Source organism: Protopterus annectens, chromosome 11.part0, assembly GCF_019279795.1.
Source record: "Protopterus annectens isolate FY-2018-M chromosome 11.part0, PAN1.0, whole genome shotgun sequence".
Classification (NCBI taxonomy): Eukaryota; Metazoa; Chordata; order Ceratodontiformes; family Protopteridae; genus Protopterus; species Protopterus annectens.
Window position 1 is genome coordinate 139,979,889 of NC_056745.1, and position 21,241 is coordinate 140,001,129.

Below are 21,241 nucleotides of genomic sequence, written 5' to 3' on the forward strand. Positions count from 1 at the left end.
CCTTAAGGAGGTATTTGGATATAGCTCATGGGCCTCTAATACATGGAGTTTAAAGTTTGACACAGTGAAGCCTCTACCTTGGCTAAACCTTTTTTTTTTTTTTTTTTGCAGTTTTTACTGGATGGTTGTCTGTCTAACCTATTTACTCCTTGATTTAGATTCTATAGCAGAGTATAAGTTAGTACTCTGTTATTTTATGTCTATGTGATGTTAAAAAGTTAGAGAAGGATCATAGTTAAGCCCTAGGTATTTATATTCAGAAACGAGGGGAATGATGCTACTGTTAGTGGTTTTAATAACAGGTAGATGAGGGAGCTATTGAGGGGTAGTAAATAACATACATAAGGATAGTTATTTTGAGGTTAATCAGAAGGTGATTAATTAGTACAGCTGAATGAATGGTTGAGAGACGCTCTCTTAGGATCAGTCGAGGTTTTACAGCTTCAGAGAACGCATTTAGAGCAGTCCATTACAAAGAGAGCAGACAAAAATGGACAAGGTGCCAAAAAGCTACTGTTTGAGAGCTGTTACATGATTTCAGTCTCGTAAAGCTGTTTCAAAAACAGTGCCTTATATGAAAAATAGCTTTGCGAAATTTAAACAGGTCAGGAAAGTGAACTATTTCTGCCTTCAGTGGTCACATCTGTACCACTCAATTATCCCTGATTCTTACGGACTTCCTGATTTTGACTCAATAGCTCTGTCCCCCCCTCTTAATCCTTCCTAAAACTGGTGACTTTTGAAGAAGAGATGGTGAATTACATTAAATAAATAATTACAATAATTAGAGCTATACAGTTTTTTTTTTACTTCAGGAAATATGTAGTAATTCACGTTATCTTATCCCGTCAACATCTCACGTTTATAGTATTAATATTTTAAAGTATCCCGCCTTCTGTTCATTTGAGAGATATGGTTGCATCTAACACCAAAATAGCGGTAATGCTCGAGAGGACAACTTGCAATCTATTCAAAAATATTTTCAAGTAATATATGTAACTTTCTTGCATTAACCCACACAACTTTGTCAAGAGCAACCTAAACTTATGAATGCTTGCTGTTGTTCCCTAATGACAACACACACAAAAAGACCTATGCTGTAGAACATGGATTACGAGCAACGAGGTTTTACATAAACTCCTCTCAGATCCAGAACTTTGGAGTAGGAGGTGCAAATTGGTTTGGGGAACGTGGAGATCGAGGAACAGCGAAATGAACAGCTGAAAATTGCCTGAAGAAACTTAACTCCTACTCTAGTAACATAAGTGCAATCTGTTAATATCCCAACTACTGCAATTTATAAAAAGGATACAAAACCTAATCAATACACCCCTACCTACTGCGCATACAGAATGGTTAAATCCTTACATCTGGCCCCACCCCTTTATTCTCCTTTCCCGAAGCAGTGGTTTCTAGGGCGTGGCTTGGGTATGCGGTGCAGAATTAATTGGTAACGTTAATTAAAATAATTACAGAAAGGAATGAACTAGAAAACGTATCCTGAGGAAACATTCTGCACATGTTGTAGAAGCTACGCCCATGATTATAGAGATGTTTCGCAAAAGTGGTCGTCTTCTCCAAACAGCTGTTGGTGTCTATCGCCGTGGAATAGCACGTAGTAATCAGGTAAAATAGTTCCGGGTATGCGTCTAGAGGAATGGGGCTTGTCCCGCCTCCGAGAAGCCATCGCTCTTCCCATATTTTCCGAATTGTTTGGAGCACCGACTTGATAAATGCAGAAGTGCCCCCTCCCCAATATTCGTTATTAAATAGCATAACTAAAGAACCAGCCTGCTGTGGTGCAGGAATATTGCTGCATGGTAGATGAGGGTAAAAGGTAGAAAAATAAGGTAGTAGTGTAGTGCTGTGGTGATGACAGCTGCGGAGAGATGTGTTAACTTATAGAAACACTTCTGCCAGCTTTGAACTATATTTAGGTTATTGACTTCATTTTAAGTTTTTAACTCCCATTGTGGCCTTTAGTGTGTGTGTTTATCTTGCATGTTAATGATTCGGTATTTCATAAAATATGTGCCTTGTATAATGTTTGTTTTTCATTTTGAGACATGCTTGCGTACGTATTATATGGGAAGCATGACATAGGCTTAAAAAACACCCCTTGGGTCAATAGGCTAGTATTCTGTTGTGATATAGTGAACGAAGTGCTTTTTTTAAACAATGCAAGGCTCGGGTGTGAAACATGGCTTTTTAATTACTGTCGAATGGCAGACTGCTTTATTGCATTGTAAATAATAATTCGGTGTGTCGCATATAATACGGTTATGCAGTCTATCAGAATAAGGTCAGAAAGTGCAACAGCTAAAGTTTTGCAGCTAAGCTACCAGTAGAATCCAGTCCGAGAGATACTGGCAAAATATAAAAAAGTTTTACCTGGCTCATATTCAAAACCATGGGAAAAAATCATCAGAGATTTTGTACACTTCACTCTTAGTGCAGTGCCTTTCAGTGATACTTTACCAGTAAACGAGTGTTGCAGTCTCATCTGCACATGCACACAGGCAATTTCCAGGAAGGAATAATACCTTTTTAGTGTTGCTGCTTTTTCTTGCTTTACAGTAGCATGCTGCCACTAAACACACCAATCTGACACTACAAGGGCACATATACAGTACACTCTAAAACAAAGCAGTCAGACTATTAAATTACAGTACATGAGGCTGAGCAGCATGTCTTCAAAAGGCCAACCTCAACCAATTCACTAGTTTTGTATAATTGTACTGTTATTAATAACCAACCACAAACATTTGAAACTGAATAATAAGATTTCTTGCTTGAAGAAATTACACAACACATTTTGGAAATTAAATTCACAAATATACTCTTACAGAAGAAAATGTAGAATAAAATTTTTGAACACATTTGGAATATATAGCTGACATTAACACCTGCCTATCAGCCGTCTGTCCATACTACTGCTACCACTGACAAAAGATAATTGTATCTTACTCTGATTTTAAGATCATTTAGCAATTGCAAAGGATTAATGGGTGAAAGTTATACACTTTGGCTTACTGACTATGAGCAGAGGGCTGTCACTGTTTTAATCCACATACAGTGAAGATTCTTCTTTACTACTTTCTGTCTGTAATGTCTACTGAACACTCCAAACAGAAATAAAAGAATACATGAACAGTATTGCAGCATTGATTGTGTTCAAGGGGTATGGTGTTCTAGAATGAGGTAACACTGGGAAACATTCAGGTATCACTGTCTGTCCTGACAGCCTCCCCTTTAATGCTTTTGTTAAATGAGTCCTGTTTGTTCATTTCCTGCATGATCAAAATTCTGAATCAAAGTAACATTCTCCAAAGCATAGTTACTGAGAAAGTTCCCACCAAGTTTAGGGTGTATAGCTTATGAAGTGACAATCGGAAGAGTTCTATCCAACATGACAATAACAAGCTAAAAAGTTATAGTCTAATTGTATTGTAATATTTCTTTTCCTTTATCTACCTCCAGTTTGTGTCTCATTTTTTTCTTGCATCGGGTCTATATTTAGCTCACTTTGCTCTTGCTCAGTTATTTTCCCCTTTCCCCATGTTCTGTAAAAACTGTTTTAGGGTGCTCTTATGTACTTCATTAACCACCTTTTCCAATGACAACAGTCATGCTAAGTAAATGAACAAAATTTCCAGCTTGCATAATTGAACTCACACATACATCACAAGCTCCATTCCTCAGTGAACAATCATTAAATACTTTACTTCAAGTACAATCTCAGTAGTTCAAAACTGTATGTTTAGTATTTTGCTCTGAATTCTGTTCAGTCAAGCTATGAAATAGTCTGACAATGGAGTACAAAATGCTTTTTTTATCGCATATTAGTAAAAATCATTCAGCTAATGAAGAAAATTGAGGTATAATTTCACCGAAAAGCTATTTTCTTACATGGACCAGAATCCTAATGTTTTTTGTAAATCCCAATGAGTTAACCGATTTGCCCCAAATTGAATTACCTATTAATGACTTGCCCATCTTTTTAGTAATCTGTACTATAGGTCTTCTTGACAGTCTTTCCTCTGTAATTATATTCATCCTCGACACTCCATTAGTGCCCATACCTCTCAGCTGTGCAGATTTTCGCAGAATGTCCAGATTTTTGCCTCAAATATTTGGTCTATTCCTCATAAAATGTGGTTTTCTGGCAAAACACGAAGGATTCGAAGTCACTAAATAATGAACAAACAATGACATATATTTGAGTCTGGGTTTTTCTTCAGAAAATGCATGCTAACACAAATCCTGCCATTGTATCAGCTTTCTAAGTTTATAAGAACAATATTTAAAATCTGTCCCTATTTTGGGGCCTTTGTCCCCCCATTATTTTAGACTTTGTCCGGATTTCTTCCATTAGTTACCTACACAACCCTTTACTTCCTGCCTCGCCCTTTCCCCCTCCCCTTATCTTCTCCCCACCCCCTAAATCTATATGGTTACGACTACTCTTGTGGTGCCATTTTTAAATATCTCTCTGTCCCCTCATATCCTATACTGCAAAGGCTGCTGGCTCCACTCGTAGTTTGCCCTGCTGCATGTACCCTGGGTTCCTGTCTGCTGAAAACACTGTTTAAGGAAACGTGTAATTATCTCCCTGTGCTTTACTGGTTCCCCAAGCTTAAACTGAGAACATATAAGAAGTACTAAAACAAAGTTTTGCCCTGCTGTGTGTACCCTGGGTTCCTGTCTGCTGAAAACACTATCTAAGGGAACGTGTAATTATCTCCCTGTGCTTTACTGGTTCCCCAAGCTTAAAATGAGAACATATAAGAAATACTAAAACAAAGTGTATGTACCTTTTTGTAAGCTGTTTGCACTCCCTATAGCTGTATTGTACTCCTGCCTGTGCACGCTAACAGCCTACTGCATACCCCACTCAACCTGCTCTTTCCAGTCCATCACCACCCCACTAAGTCCTTGTGCCCCTCTACTGCAATTTCTGATCTATCCACTAGATGGCAGCATATACCTATTTTTGAATTTCACTCTCTAGTCTAATAAGCTACTTAATATTTGTCTGTACTAGTTTAGCCCTATTGCCCTTACCCTACCTCTATCATCTTCCCTGCCTTCCTCCTAGTCTCACTTAGCAAATTAGTGGCTCACCCTTGTGCCTTTCTTACCTGGTGCTTGCTATTCATCTTATTGATTGTTCCTTGCTGGCTCGCTCTTCCATCTGCTTGGCTCTTTCTGCTCCGTTTGCCCTACGGGCTCACTCCACTCTCCTAACCTTCCCCCATTCCTACCCACCCCTGTACAGTTTCCTTTATACTTAACCATCCCTCCCCTTCCTGCCCAGCCATCCAATACAATTCCACTTCCTGTTTATTACCACTCCCACAATCCAACATCAAATTACACTTAGAATATTCTCCTATTTTATATACTTTCTTACACTTACCCTGTTCCCCTCCTTAACCAAACTACTCATCATGCTGCATCTACTTATATCTGCAACAGTACTCACTATGCTCTCTGTTGTTTCCTCTTATCACTACTACCTCACATATCCATTTCTATGTTCCCCTACCTCTCACTCGCACTACAACTTTCCTACTTCTTCTTCTTTTACCATCTCTCCAGACCTATTTAACTCTTCTACCTCAACTCTGTACAAAAGACACATATTACAAATTCTCAAACCTTCTAATAGGACTAAATCTAGATTGCCCAAATACTATCAACTTTTCACATCAAGTGCTCTTATCTACAAACAACTACTCTCCTCAGGGGACATCCACACCAACCCAGGCCCCAGTAGACCTCTCCTCTCCTTCCCCCCTTATCTACCTTACCTTAACCACCTCCTCCTTACAACCCTCTTCCAACAGCCTACCAGTTATACAACCTCAGTCCAACAACTCAATCCCACGCAAACACCTAACCTTTTATTCACTAAATATCCAAAGACTAGCAAATAAAATTACTGAACTGCATTCTTGGATAGCTTACAACACCCCTCACATCATATCCCTATTAGAAACGTGGCTCAAGCCACATACTTCTAACAGTGAAATACTCCCTCCTGGCTACAACATCTACTGCTCTGATAGAACTTCAAAGAAAGGAGGTGGTGTAGCCATCCTCTACTCTAACAGCCTTAACCATTCACCATACCCCACACCTCTTCCTAACTTCCATTCTGAACTCCTCATTCTAAACTTTTATCTGAATCCACACAAAAAAACTTGCTATCGCTTCCATTTGTTTTCCTCCTGGCAACAATGTACCCATTCTAGAAAACATATTATCCTGGTTCTCTGTCAACATACCTTATGAAACACTCATCCTTGGTGATGTCAATATAGACTGGTCAAAACTTTCGACTGACTCTCCCTTACTTAGTATTCACCTTCATGGTTTCCAGCAACTCATTTCTACCCCCACTCGTTTCCAGAAAAACTCTACCTCCTGCTCCACAATAAACTGGATTCTTACCAATTCCCCTCAACTCTACCATCAGCCCAAAACTCTGCCAGACTCCCTCAGTGACCATCTCCCTACCTCCATCATGAGATATGACCCACATACTCCTAAAGCCCACCTTTTTAAAGATTGTTGGAAACTATCCACATTTAATTCTTCTCAGTTTAACTCGATTCTACATAACATTGACTGGTCCATCCTTAAGTAACTCCCTCTCAATGATGCCATTGACACTTTTAATAACATTTTCCTGAATACTCTAGACTCCCTAGCTCCATCCAGGAAGATCAGAGTGAAATCTAATCATGCCCCCTGGCTTTCTAAAGTCCATCATGAAACAAAGAGACAGTGTCTGGAAAGCCTGGATCAAATTCTCAAATACAGATAACTATGTAATCTTGCCAAAAACAGACAATAATAGACAAAAAAATCATTTTATAGCTCAGGCCAGCGTAAACATAGATCTAACCCCCGGAAATTCTGGTCAACACTTGACAGCATCCTTTACCCAGGCTCTCCCTCTAACCCATCCCCCTACCCAAACACAACTCCTGAAGAAACAGCTGCCCTCTTTAATTCCCACTTTATTTCCTCCATCCAAAATCTCCTACCCTCTCAACCTAACTCCTCCTTTTTACCAGACCCTTCACCCACCCGCAGTACTACTAATTTTTCCTTCAAGCCAGTTCCCACTTCTTACATCAAATTTCTACTGCTCAAACTCAAACCCTGCTCTCCCTCTACTGACAAATTACCTCCTACCTTCCTCAAACTTGCAGCTGACTCTATTGCCTACCCAGTGTCTATATTAATAAATAGATATATGCTAGACTCTACTGTTCCTACCCTATGGAAATCTTTCTACACTACCCCTCTCCATAAAGGAGGCAACTCCACTGACCCTTCCAACTATCGACCTATTGCCATTCTGTCCCCTCTATCTAAGATACTAGAAAAATATATCCACACACAGCTTCTCAATCACCTACTCAATCACAACCTACTCACCCCTACCCAACATGTTTTCACCCCTATCACAGCACAACTACTGCTCTACTCTCCTTCACTCACACCATTGCAGAATCCTTGGACAATAATAAACTTGCCTGCTGTCTCTTTCTAGACCTCTCCAAAGATTTTGATACAGTATCTCATCCTTTACTTCTATCTAAACTTGCCAACTTTCACCTATCCTCCTCCATCCTCAGCTGGTTCGCTATCTGTCAAATGGCTCTCCTCCTCTTCTCCTTTCCTGCCTATCTCTACTGGTGTTCCACAAGGTTCTGTCTTAGGCCCCCGTTTATTCAACATCTTTACCAATGACCTCTTCACCTATTGCAATCGGTCATCTCTCATACAATACGCTATTATTTCTACAGCCAACAATATCTCTGACCTACACTCTCTAACCCAAAGAGCTTTACTCTCCACTGAACAATGGCTTTCAAAAACCATTCTAATCCTCAATCCCAAAAAAAAACAAACTCTTACTATTCCTGTCCCATTCTCTTGCTCATCATAGATCCTCCTTTGTCATTAAGTCTTGTAACAACGCAGCCATCCAATCTGACACCTACACTAAACTCTTAGGGGTCATCATTGACGATGAACTAAAATTTTAATCAACACATACAGCAATACATAAAGAAAACCCATCAGAAACTAGGTCTCTTATACAGGAACAAAAAACTCCTCACTCCTGAGGCTAGACTCACCCTAGGACAAGCTCTTCTCCTCCCCTCTCTCCTCTATGCCGCCCCAATTCTCACAAATATTCAAACAACTACCCTGAACAAACTCCAACAAACCTACCACAAAATAGCCAGATTCATCACTAACTCCCCAAACAACACACACCACTGTATTGCCTTAAAGTCTCAACAATGGCTGGAACTCCCACAACTACTACATCTCTACCAATTTCACATGCTACACTCTGTGCTCTTTAAACCTTCCTACTGTCCATCTTTATCTCTTCTAGTCTCTATCTATACCCCTTCTCGATCTCTCCGCACCTCCAGTTAGCAGTTGCTCGATGTCTACCACCCCAGTAAGTCGGTAGGTAAGCAACTCTATAAACACTCTGTGGCCCAAGCTTGGAATAAACTTCCCCTAGACATATGCTCTATCTCTACACTCCACTATTTAAAAAATAACTTAAGGCACATTTACTCCACTCCAGAACCTGTCCCTGCTATGACCCTACATAGCTCTCCCCCCCACACACTCGCATCATTCTCAGTCAATCCTACTCGCACTCTTGACTCTCCCTCACTTGTACAGTAACAAAGAATTTGTCCTGGGAAAAAAAAAAAAATTAAATTTATTTTTTCTTTCAGTTATAATCTTCACATGTAGTTGTTTATTTTTTCCATTGTTTGCTATTATTGTTTATAGTTCTTGTTTGCTTACTGTAATTAAATATTGTACCTTCTGGAGCTTTTCTCCTCGGGTCTCCACTGAAAATGGAACTTTTTCCCAGTTGGACTAACCCGGTTAACAAATGTCAATAAAATAAATAAGAGGTTGAGAGGTATGCTAGTGCCTGCCACTTGTGCATAAGACAAGTTTTCAAAACAGGACTAGCATCACTGTCACAATCTAACAATGCCATTGCAGTTCCATCTTCTTTCTCACCTTACATCATATTAACTGTTCATCCTCATTGCTATGGTAACCTGGACACTGACGAGATCTCCACCGCCTCATTTTCATTCTCACAACGTTTAACGATCTGGCTGTAAGAAGCAGCTGAATTTTCATCCTCTCTTCTTCGTTCATTATTTAGTATTTTCTAAGCTACTGTTGGTTACTTCTGTTACTGAAGCGTTGGTACTTGGTGTTTCAGTAGTATGCTCAACAGATTGCTGTGCTGCAGCACTTTTTAGCTCCTCCATTCCCCACTGGAAAAGGAAAATATTAGGCAAATTTTCCTGGTCTCCTGGCCAGATTTTATATATATATATATATATATATATATATATATATATATATATATATATATATATATATATATATATATATATATATATATATATATATATATATATATTAATACAACATACAGTGGACACAGATCCATTGTTTATTTTATTTATTTTACATTTTTTGACCGGGCTAGTCCAACTGGATACATGTCCATTTTCAGTAGAGGCCCGGGGAGAAAAGCACCAGAAAAAAAGTACAAAAAAATTTAAAAGTAATATAAGTCTACAAAAGGGATCAACATACAATATTACAACATTCAGTTAAAGTTTACATAAAAAAAATGTAAAATTGAATTAAATAGTCAAATATGGAAAATAGTACTCAGGACTCATAAGCATTAGTATTTAAGTAAAAAAAATAGGTTAGTTTATAGAGTGTAGAATATAGAGGGTTTATAGGTAGGGATATAGTGGTTATAGAGTGTAACTGTCAGTAAAGGATAACAGTTAGTCAGGGTTGGTACAAGAGCATAACCAGTGGTTGGTGAGAAAAAGTTTTAGATTAGTTTTAAATTGTGGGAGAGTCTGAGAAGTAAGATCATGTGGTAGTTGATTCCATACTTTACCAACAGAGTTAGTCACCTGCTAAGTTTTTTGATAAGGTAGTACTAATCCACATTTTAACAGTATACCATACCATTGTAACAGTATACCATACCATTGTAACAGTATACCATACCATTATAACAGTATACCATACCCGGCTATGGTTCCTAGTTGTATTAAACAGTGCAGCATATTAAATTGTTGTCCCACTTGTTAAATGTAGTAATATATTTAGAGAACCGAGACCGTGGTATTCTCAGGTGTTATTAACCTATTGCCTTGATGACTGGCTGTATAGGTGTATGAGAGTTTATATGATTACATTACACTACACAAAATATTATCTAATCACTGAAGTGACATATAGTATAGTTGCACTTACACAGTTTATCAATGGTGTGTAATGAATACTATGTGTATGTATAATATGTTTTAGATTACTTTTGTCATGTTGTTTTGTTTTTCTTTGTCTGCTGTAGCATTATCTGTTGACGCAAAGTATATAGCTAATTGTGCAGAACGCCATGGACTTGTTACACACACGCACACACAATCACTGTGGTGGTACATTATCACTATAGTGATTGTTTTGTGATGTGAAGGCTAGTTTGTGTTAAGTCATTATTGGAGCACTGCACCTTCTGGTTTGGTAATACGTGTTGGTTTGTTCCTGTATGTTTGTTTGCATAGTGAATGCTACTCTTTTTGTAGTTAATTTGTAAGAATGTATTTGAGTATGACTCGTCCTAACATTCATGCTTATACAAATATGTTACAATGTAGTACGACTGTTCAGAATCTGTTCTTACAGATGTAGATAGCCCAGATGGTGACATTTCCAGCTTTCATTTCTGTTTTCCCTTGAGTCTTTGGACATAGTATAATAGAAGTGATATGTTATTTCAGTTTTTAATAAGTATTCCCATGAGTTATATATTTCAGTTGTTAGTAAGTGTTCTCTCCGCATTTAGATTACACATTAGTAGTATGATGGTATATGTTTCACGTACTTTACAGTTATACATTGTTGGCATCACTTTTGTAATGAATATTGCATACTTTTACATTGCTGTTGTGTAGAGCACTTTTGCTGTAACTGTGGGCATGTCTGTGTGCTATAAGTGAACAGCTAATGGGTGGTAGCATTTTTGACCTAGGTTATGCATGCATTCTTGGAACTTCGCAATACAGAGGCATTGCTTTAAAGCATTACTGTATTACTATAGTATTGACTAACATTTGATCTGATAATTAAAAGAATCATTTAAAACAGATCAATAATATTTAATGAGTGATTTTGCCTAAAACATACAGATTTCAGCAGACTGAACTATTCTCAGAATTTTCCAAACTATTATATATATGCTAACTTCTTTTTTTCAGTGACTTGGATTACTTATGTCTTACCATAGCATTCCATCTGTGTTGTTCATCATCTTTCATTCATCATGGATGGGGTTCGGTTACGAGCCCTTGGAGCAGAGTCTGCCTTTTTACCAAACTCACTCCAGCCAAAAAACTCTTGAGCTAAGTTTCTACCCAGAATGCCCTTCTCCCTGTTACCTCAGATCGAATTTCCTAGAGAAAGAGAAGTAAAGCCGATGCCTCTTCAGTGCAAATACCCCAGGACACCATTTGGACCCAAAGCATCCTCCAGGATCCTTTGAAGGGGGAAGGAGGGTAGGAGGGTGGGAAGTGATGAATGAAAAAGGATGAACAACACAGATGGAACGTTATGGTAAGACATAACTTCTTTATCTGATGTTGTTAATCTTTTTTTTTCCATTCATCACTGATGGGACAGAATCCCAAGCTACCTTGAGGTCCATGGGTGGCCCTTATGGAAGAACATTCCTGAGTACCATTGAGCCGAAGGCAGCTCTCCTTCTGGAGACCAAGTCCAATTTGTAATGATTGATAAAGGTAAGAGGCTTAGCCCAAGTAGCTGCTGCACAGATGTCATCCATGGAAGCCCTGGAATGGAATGCTATAGATGTTGCCATAGATCTAGTGGAGTGAGCTTTAACTTTTGGCATAGGTTCATTACTGAGGGAATAGATAAAATGTATGCAGACCCTTAGCCATTTTGATAATGTAACCTTGGAAACAGCATCTCCCATTCTGGGCCCAGAAAAAGAGATGAAAAGCTGTTCAGATTTACAAATAGGTTTGGTCCTGTCTAGGTAAAATCCCAGTTGCCTGTGTACGTCCAAGGAGTGAAGGCAGTACTCTCCTCTATTGGCAAAATTCAGAAAGAACACTGGTAGGTCAATGGTCTGGTTTTATGGAGAATTCAGAAACAACTTTGGGAAGGATGGATGGATTTGTCCGAAGTGATACTCTGTCTTTATGAAAGACCAGATAGGGCTTCTTGATGCACAGTGCCTGCAGCTCCGAGACCCTTCTGGCAGACGTGGCTACCAAGAACAAAGATTTCCAAGACAAAAACTTTAGGTCACACTTTGCAGCAGGTTCAAAAGGTTTTTGAGTCAAAGACTGAAGGTCTAAAGTGAGGGTCCATGGTTCCATGGGCTGTCTGACAGGAGGCATGATATGAGAGGTCCCCTTGAGGATGGCCTTGCATAGGTATAAAGAAATGAGGGGGTGCCATCTGTACCATTGTGGAAATTGGAAATTGCCACTAGGTCTACTCGTATGGTAGAGCCAGAGGCTCCATTATCAAAAAAACGTTGCCAAGCATTGAAGCACCATAGTTACTGGAGCTGAATACGGTTCTAGCATGTTATCCTTGGACCAGATGGAGAACCTTTTCCATTTATCCTGATATAGTCTGCTGGTGATTTATGAGGGGCCAGAATGATGTCTCGAACAGGCAAGGAGAGATTAGCTTGCCTGGTGACTAATGGAAGTGGAGAAACCAAGCTGTCAGCTTGAGACTGGACAGATTTGGGTGGCTCAACCCTTGGCGGTGAGTAATCAGATCTGGGAGAGGGTCCAGAATCCATGGGAGATATACTAGGTGAGACCGAAGGAAGGGGAACCAAACTTGTTGAGGCCAAAACGGAGCTATGAGGACCACCGTGCACCTCAACCGAAGAGCTTTCTTTAGAAATTGTGGAATCAGGGGAATGGGAGGATAAGCGTCAAGTCCGGCCAATGGTGGATTAGAGCGAGTAGGGCGATAGCTGCTGCACTTGTTGTTAGATGGGGAGACAAAAAGATTGCAGCAAGGCTGGCCCCAGTGGCTGAAGATTTCTGTCGCCACCTCTCGATTGAGGGACCACTCGTGAGGCAGGAGGATGCATCTGCTCAGTTTGTCCACAATTCCCTTGGAGCTACCCAGGATATGTGTTGCTATCGGAAAGTTGTTGGAAGCTATCGCCCACTGCAAAATTCTCATGGCTTCTCAACATAGGGGGTAGGACTTGGTTCCTCCATGCTTGTTGATATACCAGAGCACTGACATATTGTCTGACTGAATTGCAATTGTCCCGGAAGGGAGAGCCGAATGAAAGGCCTGCAACGCTAACAGCACTGCTGTCAGTTCCAGAACATTGATATGCAGGTGGGGCTCTGAGGTGGACTGTCTGCCTTGGACTGTCTTTCCCTGGAAATGCCCCCCCCCCCCCCACCCGATCAGGGTAGTATCCATGGTCACAATGGCTCTGGGCTGAGGGGATTGAAATGGGTGACTCCAAAGTTTTACATCTGGCCTCATCCACCAAAGGAGGTCCTGTTTGCAGGAGTTGGTTATTCGAATCTGGTAACAGAGGGGGTGATAGTTTGGGAATCATTGACAAAGAAGGAGCCATTGCAGGATCCACATGTGTAGCTTTGCTAGAGGCACTATTGGAATTGAAGCTGCCATAGAGCTTAAGGCCTGAAGAACTTCCCTTGCTGAAACTTTTGTTTTGAGAGAGTATCACTTGAAGCTGAAGCCTCAGTCAGTGAAGTCTATGAATATCGAACAATACTAGACAGGCCTGGGTATTGAACACTGCTCCAGTGAATTCTATTTGTTGTGTAGGAGTAAGGTTTGATTTCTCCCAATGTATCATTATTCCCAACAATTTTGCCAGAGAGAAAGAGAGAGAGAGAGAGAGAGTTACCAGAAGATGCTTGGTGGGGCGGTGAGGAGCCAGTCGTCCAAATATGGAAACACCCAGAATCCTTGTAGTCACCCAGAATCCTTGTAGTCTCAAGTGAGCTGTGACCACTGCCATGCATTTTGTGAACACTCTGGGGGCTGTAGAGAGACCGAACCGCAGGGCACAAAATTGATAGTGACTGGCCCCTAGCCAGAAGCGAACCAGACTGCTGGAGCATTTGTCCATCTTGATGTGATAATACACTTTGAAGCTGCTTCTTCCCTTTGACTGGGTGGAATGTTGGGAAGTTTTCTTGGAAGGTTTGGTTGACAAGAAAGGGGAATGGTGTAACCGCTAGTGATGATACTCTGCACCCAACGATCAGTGGTAATAGATTGCCAGGCAGCTTGGTGCAGAGAGAAACAACCCCCAACTGCTTCCAGAGGTAAGCAATCGAGTTGCTGTTCAGGAGCGCTGGTAGGGCCGCCTAGAGAAGGAATCCCTGGAGCCTTGGTTACGAGAACCCCCTTTGCCTCTATAGGGGCGTATTCTGGAATTGTTACCCCCTCTGTCCCTGGGGTATCATCACCAAGTGCGGCAAGGAAACGACCCTGAGATTTTTTGTGCCACATTTTCCCACTCCTCTGATTCCTGGAGAAGGTATGTTGAGGATTGGAAAACCATAGGTCTATGGCAGGCAGGATCTTTCCATCTTGCTCGCACCTGGCTAACATGTCTTTCCACTTTGGTGCCAAAAAGGATGAAGCTTCGATGGTAGCATTCAAAAAGGAGGACTTGAAGGGGACCGCGAGGTCACAAATGCACATCCAGGCATGACGCCTCATGACAATGTCTGAACCTGCTGCTCTAGTCGCCCCTTCAGTTGCATGTGAAAGCAACCTCATGGACAAGTTGGATATCGATTCCAGGGTTGCGAGCTGCGAGGCCACTTTGTCCCTGACCTCGTCAGACAACTGTCCTGTGAGCATCCTAGAGAGTTTGGAGATCACCTTGTAAAATGTGCCAATATAGTTCAGGGACTGTACAACAAAGGTCCCTGATGCAAAAACTTGCTTCCCAAGTCTGTCCACCGCCCAGGGCTCCCTGTTGCGCAGGTGGACAGTTGGACTTTCCTCAGACAAGTCCTTTTTTGTGGCCACTGCCACCACCATACCATCAACTGGTAACCCGTTGGACCAATGCAGGTTCTCCTCGGGATGGGAAAGAATTTTGTCTTGTCTCCGAGTGATTGCCTCAATGGAATCGGGGTTTTTCCAAGCACGATGAGCTGGATGAACTTGTCGGCAGGCGGGGTCACCCAAGAGATAGAAGGCCGGCCTCGGAAAGCCTGCATTAACACAGACTCCTCAGATGAAGGGTTGGAGGGCTTCCAAGTCACCTCTCTGCTTTAGCATTTCCAGGATATCTCTGAAGGAGACATCATCAGGAGGTGACCGAGGGGACCCTTCCTCTTGCATGTCCTGTTTCGAGGGGGTTCCTCAGTGGGGGTCTCTGAGGAGGACTCTGAAGAGTGGGTACCATGAACAGGGGTGTCCTGCTTCTCTGCCCAGTGTCCCGGGGGGTGGTCTGTGGCAGCTGTAGCTCAGGGGGAGAAAACTGGGGTTCCAACATGAAAAGAGTGCTTCCAGAAGTGAGAGCCCTCCATCGCACGGAAGGCAGGCCCGCCCAAAGAGGGATGGGAGCCTGGAACTGAGAGAGACAACCTCGGGACCGGGGTCACACCTTGCTCTGATGAACTTGCCCCCATGGATGGGAGACTCGAGCAGGATCAGTGCAGATGTGGCTATCGGCACTGAGGATGGAACTGAGGTGAAAGACTGCCTCGGGCCGAAGTGCCCGTCCCCAGATTGAGGAAGGACTGGTTCTGTGGGAACCGAAGACCAAAGGGACAAACTCAGAGCCAGAATGAGGTGCAGTGTAGGCGCTGAGGTGATGGGTTCCAAGAAGGATGTTGGAGCAGAAGGCTTTAGAACTGAGATGGTCGAAGGAGGAGTGTAAGATGGAGTCCTTGGATAAACCAACCCAAGTCCTGCAGGTGGATGGTCTTACAAAGTGTGGGTATCCCCCTGGCTAACAGCTGGTCCACAAGAGGCACCTTGTCGTGTTCCGACAGGCTCCTAGTGGATCTAGTAGATACTCCGGATGGCGAGTCAGGACGTTCAATGAACGGACTATACACCTGGCCCAGAAACGGATCTACATTAGGGGAATATCGGGTCCGTGGTGCAAGGTCTGCCGGCACTGAAGTCTCTAGTTTCAAGACCGGGAGCAAAGGGGTCAAATCTAGGGTAGTCGCTGCTGCACTCTGAGCCGAAAAGGTCGGTTTCAAAATCGTAACTAACGAAGGAGTCGAAGGTGTGCCCTGAGCCGAAGTGGCCACAAGTGCCAAAGTCAAAATGGGCATAGTGAGGTCTACAAATAGTGCCAGAGGCAGGACCAGTGCCGAAACTGGTGCCGGTATTGAAGGTTTTGAGATGCTTGGAGCCGAAGAAGACGGAGCCGTAGAGGCAGATTTATGCTCTGAAGACAACTTTGGGACCTTTGTTCCCTCCTCACCATTGGGTGATCAGGGAAAGCCTATGAAATCAGAGTGGGATCTCTTTTTGTCTTTAGTAGGAGGGGTTGAGACCTCCATCACAGAAATGACCTCTGAAAAGGACGACTTAAGTAACCCTTTCGGTATCAGTTTATTTTTGCGCTCATTAAGAATGTGTTGACTGAAACTCTGGCAAATGTCACATGGAGGCTGCACCGAAAGGTGGGGCACTCCCAAACAGTGTACACAATCATCATGAGAATCACTATTAGGTAACTTGCCATTACATGAAGCACAATGCTTAAAACCTGAAGTACCCTTCTTATCTGACATCTTGACAGAGAGACACCACACAATGCTTAAAACCTGAAGTACCCTTCTTATCCGACATCTTGACAGACACCACAGGCCAACAGTATAATCCAGTTAGAACAAATGTCAAACACCGTTCAAAGAAGTCACAATTGTACCAAAACAGTTATGTAGGAGAGAAAACGGAAACACCTTACTAAAAACCAAAGCTAACAGGTTAGACAAGAAAGAAAATACTAGCTATGGTATTGAAGGAATACCACAAGGGTAAGGGAGGAAAAGCCGTACCAACAGTGGTACTTGCAAGTTTACCAAAGGTCAGACAGAAGAAAACGCACTAGAAATACTATTCACTCAATAAAAAATGAAGATATCAAAAATTTTCCACACGAATATCAACTAAAGCTCCACTTAGCTGAGAGCTCGGCTGAAACGCGGCTTTCCGGCCAAGCGGCAAACGAGATCTGAGGTAACAGGGAGAAGGGTATTCTGGGTAGAAACTTAGCTCAAGAGTTTTTTTGGCTGGCGCGAGCTTGGTAAAAAGGTCGACTCTGTTCCAAGGGCTCGGAACTGAACCCCATCAGTAAAGAATCGAAAGAAGATTAACAACATCAGATCGGGTATTTAAAACACAGGAAATGCATACGTGTTACAATAAGTGAATTAAAACGCAGACATTGCTGCAAAAAGAACAATGCCATTTATTGACAAGTAACCAGCACATATAACAGTATTTCTTAACCAAGGACAGCATAGTAAGATTGTTATTAAAATAACACTTACAAATGTAGAAATGGTCATCTTAGCAGTGAAGATACCATAAGTATTATTTTAATGCCCTTCATTTCAGAACACTAAGTGGACTGAAATGCTTGTAGAGATCTGATGGCCTGTATACCTGTAACTCGCACTGGTGCTGGAACTCCCTTTTGTTAAAATTTAAGGTACTGTAATACCCATTTTTGCTGAAAAGCTCACTTTCCCACCAAGCTAAAATTGTATTGACAAAAGCTGAGACCATTCCTTTGACAGGTCCTCCTTGTGTTCAGAATAACATTTTCACATCTCACAATTTTCTAATGTCAAAGTGTTTTAATTACTAAAAAATAGAAATCAAAGTTTAAACCAGCTGTACTAGAAGTAGTGAATGTAGTAACAGAGTTAAAGCGACTGGAAGTGGGATCTTTAGAAGTGGATAGAAGCAAATTACATAGGAAACGGTAGAAGTTGTGGGAACAATACATGCAGAGGAGGAATGAGGTTTAAAAGAAGGCAGGATTGGAATAAGCTATGTAATGTTTGATTGACAATGACTGGATAAAATATAAATGATGTATAATGTTTGCAACTAAAATTATGTCGGTATGGTTTGTTTTCATTTATATAAATATATGATTGCCTATATCATACATGTTAATTTAATAAAGATGTTTCTTTAAAAAAGAATGTCTAAAGTGGTTGATGGAAATAGTCAATTTGTAAGTCCTTAACAAAATCCAGGTAATACTGCAGTTGCTGTGGCACACTATGTTCTTGAAATTGGTGCTGCTACATGACTACACGGTGTGATATTCCTCGGTCGTGGAAAGTACATCTCCATTGTTTTTTGCAATAATTTTTGAAACCTATTGAAAAGGTTAATTTACAGATTACTTCAGTGCCAGTTCTTATATTTCAAAATCAAATAACTGTGCACTCTCACATTGTGTGTTCCTTTTACTTCTTTCTTTCACACGGCCTAGTTACTAAAACTGTTCATTACAAAAATTGTTTAGTTGTGTCTGCAGCGTAGTGCCTCAGTTACTTCAGTTTTCCAGATTGGTTCCTGCACAGCTGCATTTTTAGCTGAACAGTTGTAACTCCCTGTTCACTAACATTTGCTTTTAATTCACAGAACATGTAATCAGCCAGTGACAGCAGAAAGGAAAAGGAAAAGCGCTGTGGATAAATGGTACTGATCCAGTGCTATCCCATCTCTCTGTCTGTCTGTATATATGTAAAAGCTTCAAAAAATTTATGTGTGGGAAGGAATTAAAGGGTGTGACTTTATAGGATGGGTTTATATAATACAACTTCCTTTTTTCCCTTTTCTGTAAATTTGCACAGTTGACATGAACGAGGAGCTGGTCATTAAGCCAGAGTTTTTTTTTTTTTTCTTTCTTGAATGGGTATTGCTTATTTTTTGCGTACACCGTATTGTTCTTTGTATATGCCAACATTCACATTGCTTTGAGATACATAGGCTTGATTGCTGTAGCTATTCCCAAAACAGGATTCATCGATTAGAGTTGATCAACACCCATTTACATTGAAGAATTGCCAGTGTTAAGAGTGAAATCACCGAACTTTGGAGGTATGGAACTTTTTTATTTACTCCCAAGATTCCCAGTTTTGGAGTTAGTTTGCATGGATATGCAGGGATGTGGAGGTGGATTTTGACTTGCCTCCTTGCAGAAGTACTTTTTTTCCTGTGTTATTGTTGAAGCTGGCATTGTGCATTGTTGACTCTCTCCTTTATTTTTTGCCATAATTCTGTTTATGGGATTCATTATGGGATTACTCTGAATCCTATTGGTTTGTAGTACTCCTTCAATTTCTTATTCCTGCCTACGTGTCTTCTGTGTTTTTCCACTTTTTGAAAGCCGTTTCATCTTCTTCATTGATTCTCCGACTTCATTGCCGAACCATATTAATGTCTGATACATGCTAGCTAAATCAGCTAGAAATAAGTGGACTCCTGTACATTTCACAGTGAAACTGCAAACCCTTTCTTATGTGACCTTGGTAAAAGTCAAATGTTGTAGTCAAAAATATGGTATAATTTTGGAACATAAAAAGTATGATAAAGGTACAAATAGAATGGTAACTCGGCATTTTAAAAATGTGTTATGTAAGTCATCTGCTGCATATTCGAATACTTACATTGCTGGCGAAAACTTTACTCGACACGAAGAATAATGGAAACGGTAACAGCAAGTGGTGTGAGCCATCATCAGAGCTACTGCCCACTATGTTATGCATAGCGGCCACCTGCACTACAGGAGGAGGTACAGATGGCACTTGACATACCAGCAACTCGCAGACCAACAGACTGGGGACTGTTTTTAACTGGACAGAGGTATTATAAGGGATCTAGTCGAAATGTGTTTAGTTGCAACCGGAAATAAGGAAGATGCATAGTATACCTTTTCCTGTGTATGTGTAGCTTTAACTGTCTTGGCTACAAGCACCTTCCAGCGGCCAACAGGGGACATATTTAGGATATTGCAGATAACAACCTCAAAATCCTAAATCATTTCCTCAGTATTATGTTATAGTATGTGGAGGAGCCCATATGGCTTCCCAGCAAGAGAGAAGAGAACCAACACCATATGGGCCTATTTTGATGCTCCATTTCCTTAAGATACTGGGAGCTATAGACTACAAGCATATGCTGCTGTCTTGGCTAGATCTGGCCCAAATGGACAGTGATATACAAGCAGGAGGGACTTGCATTTTGTGAACTGCCAAGTGACTGCCAAGTGGTCTGTAATTCCTATGGCATTATTTATAATGTGTCTGTACTAAACCCAGGCAGTTCATAGGTTCATACTAGGCTATCTGCCCTAGGGCATTTACAAGCCTAGCCAGAGTGTGTTTGGCTTTCGCCACCCATTTTAAATTAATTTTGCTATGCCCTTTTTCGAGGTTAGTATACTGTGCCTCTGTCTAACAGTGACACAGAAGTGATACCCGGGGTAAACCTACGATCTCCCATCCACTCATCAAGATTCCTCTTGAAGAGAGTCAGTGAGGGACTCTGCCTAACCTGGACTGGGATTTTATTCCAGAGTGAAGAGAGCCTCTGGGTTATGTATCTGTCCCTCCAGCATGTCCTATTTATTTCAGTGCTGAGGTTCAAGTCTCTCAAGCTCGTAGCTGGATGGGATTTGGATTTTCTGAGGTGCAGCATGTCCATTAATTCCGGGTTGGACATGGCTTTATTCGTCAGGCACAGATCGCCTCTGAGCAGGCAGTACGCCACTGAGTAGATCTGGAGTTTCTTTAACTGGGCAGCATATGGCATTTGTTTGAGCCCTTTGATCCTCTTGGTGAGGTACTTTTGGGGTCTTTCCACTTGCTGCAGGTGTCTGGTAAAAAGGGGCATTGTACTCAATTATGGGCCTGATGAGAAATGAGTAAAGAGGCACTATGACCTCCCCTGATCTAGATGTGAATCCCTTCATGATTAGGTGGGCTATATAAAATGTTTTTCTAACCACTTTGGCCACGTGGTTTTTCAAATGAGAGATTGCTATCAACTTGGGTCCCCAGGTCCCTAATTACTACTTCTGTACTTAATGGAT

At 41.2% G+C, this 21,241-nt stretch overlaps 1 protein-coding gene across 2 annotated transcripts in view; it reads left to right on the forward strand.

Annotated features, from left to right (window-relative positions):
• Nucleotides 1-1,394: 1,394 nt before the first annotated feature.
• The window catches only part of HDHD5 (haloacid dehalogenase like hydrolase domain containing 5), a 232,494-nt gene continuing 212,647 nt past the window's right edge, over nt 1,395-21,241 (forward strand). The window contains exon 1 of one of the 2 annotated variants that reach the window (XM_044087527.1): nt 1,395-1,626. In XM_044087527.1, the coding sequence (XP_043943462.1) occupies nt 1,540-1,626 (87 nt within the window). In that variant the 5' untranslated portion in view covers nt 1,395-1,539. Of the gene's footprint in view, nt 1,627-1,667; nt 1,830-21,241 lie in introns of those variants that run through there. The other variant, XM_044087528.1, reaches the window with a different exon arrangement.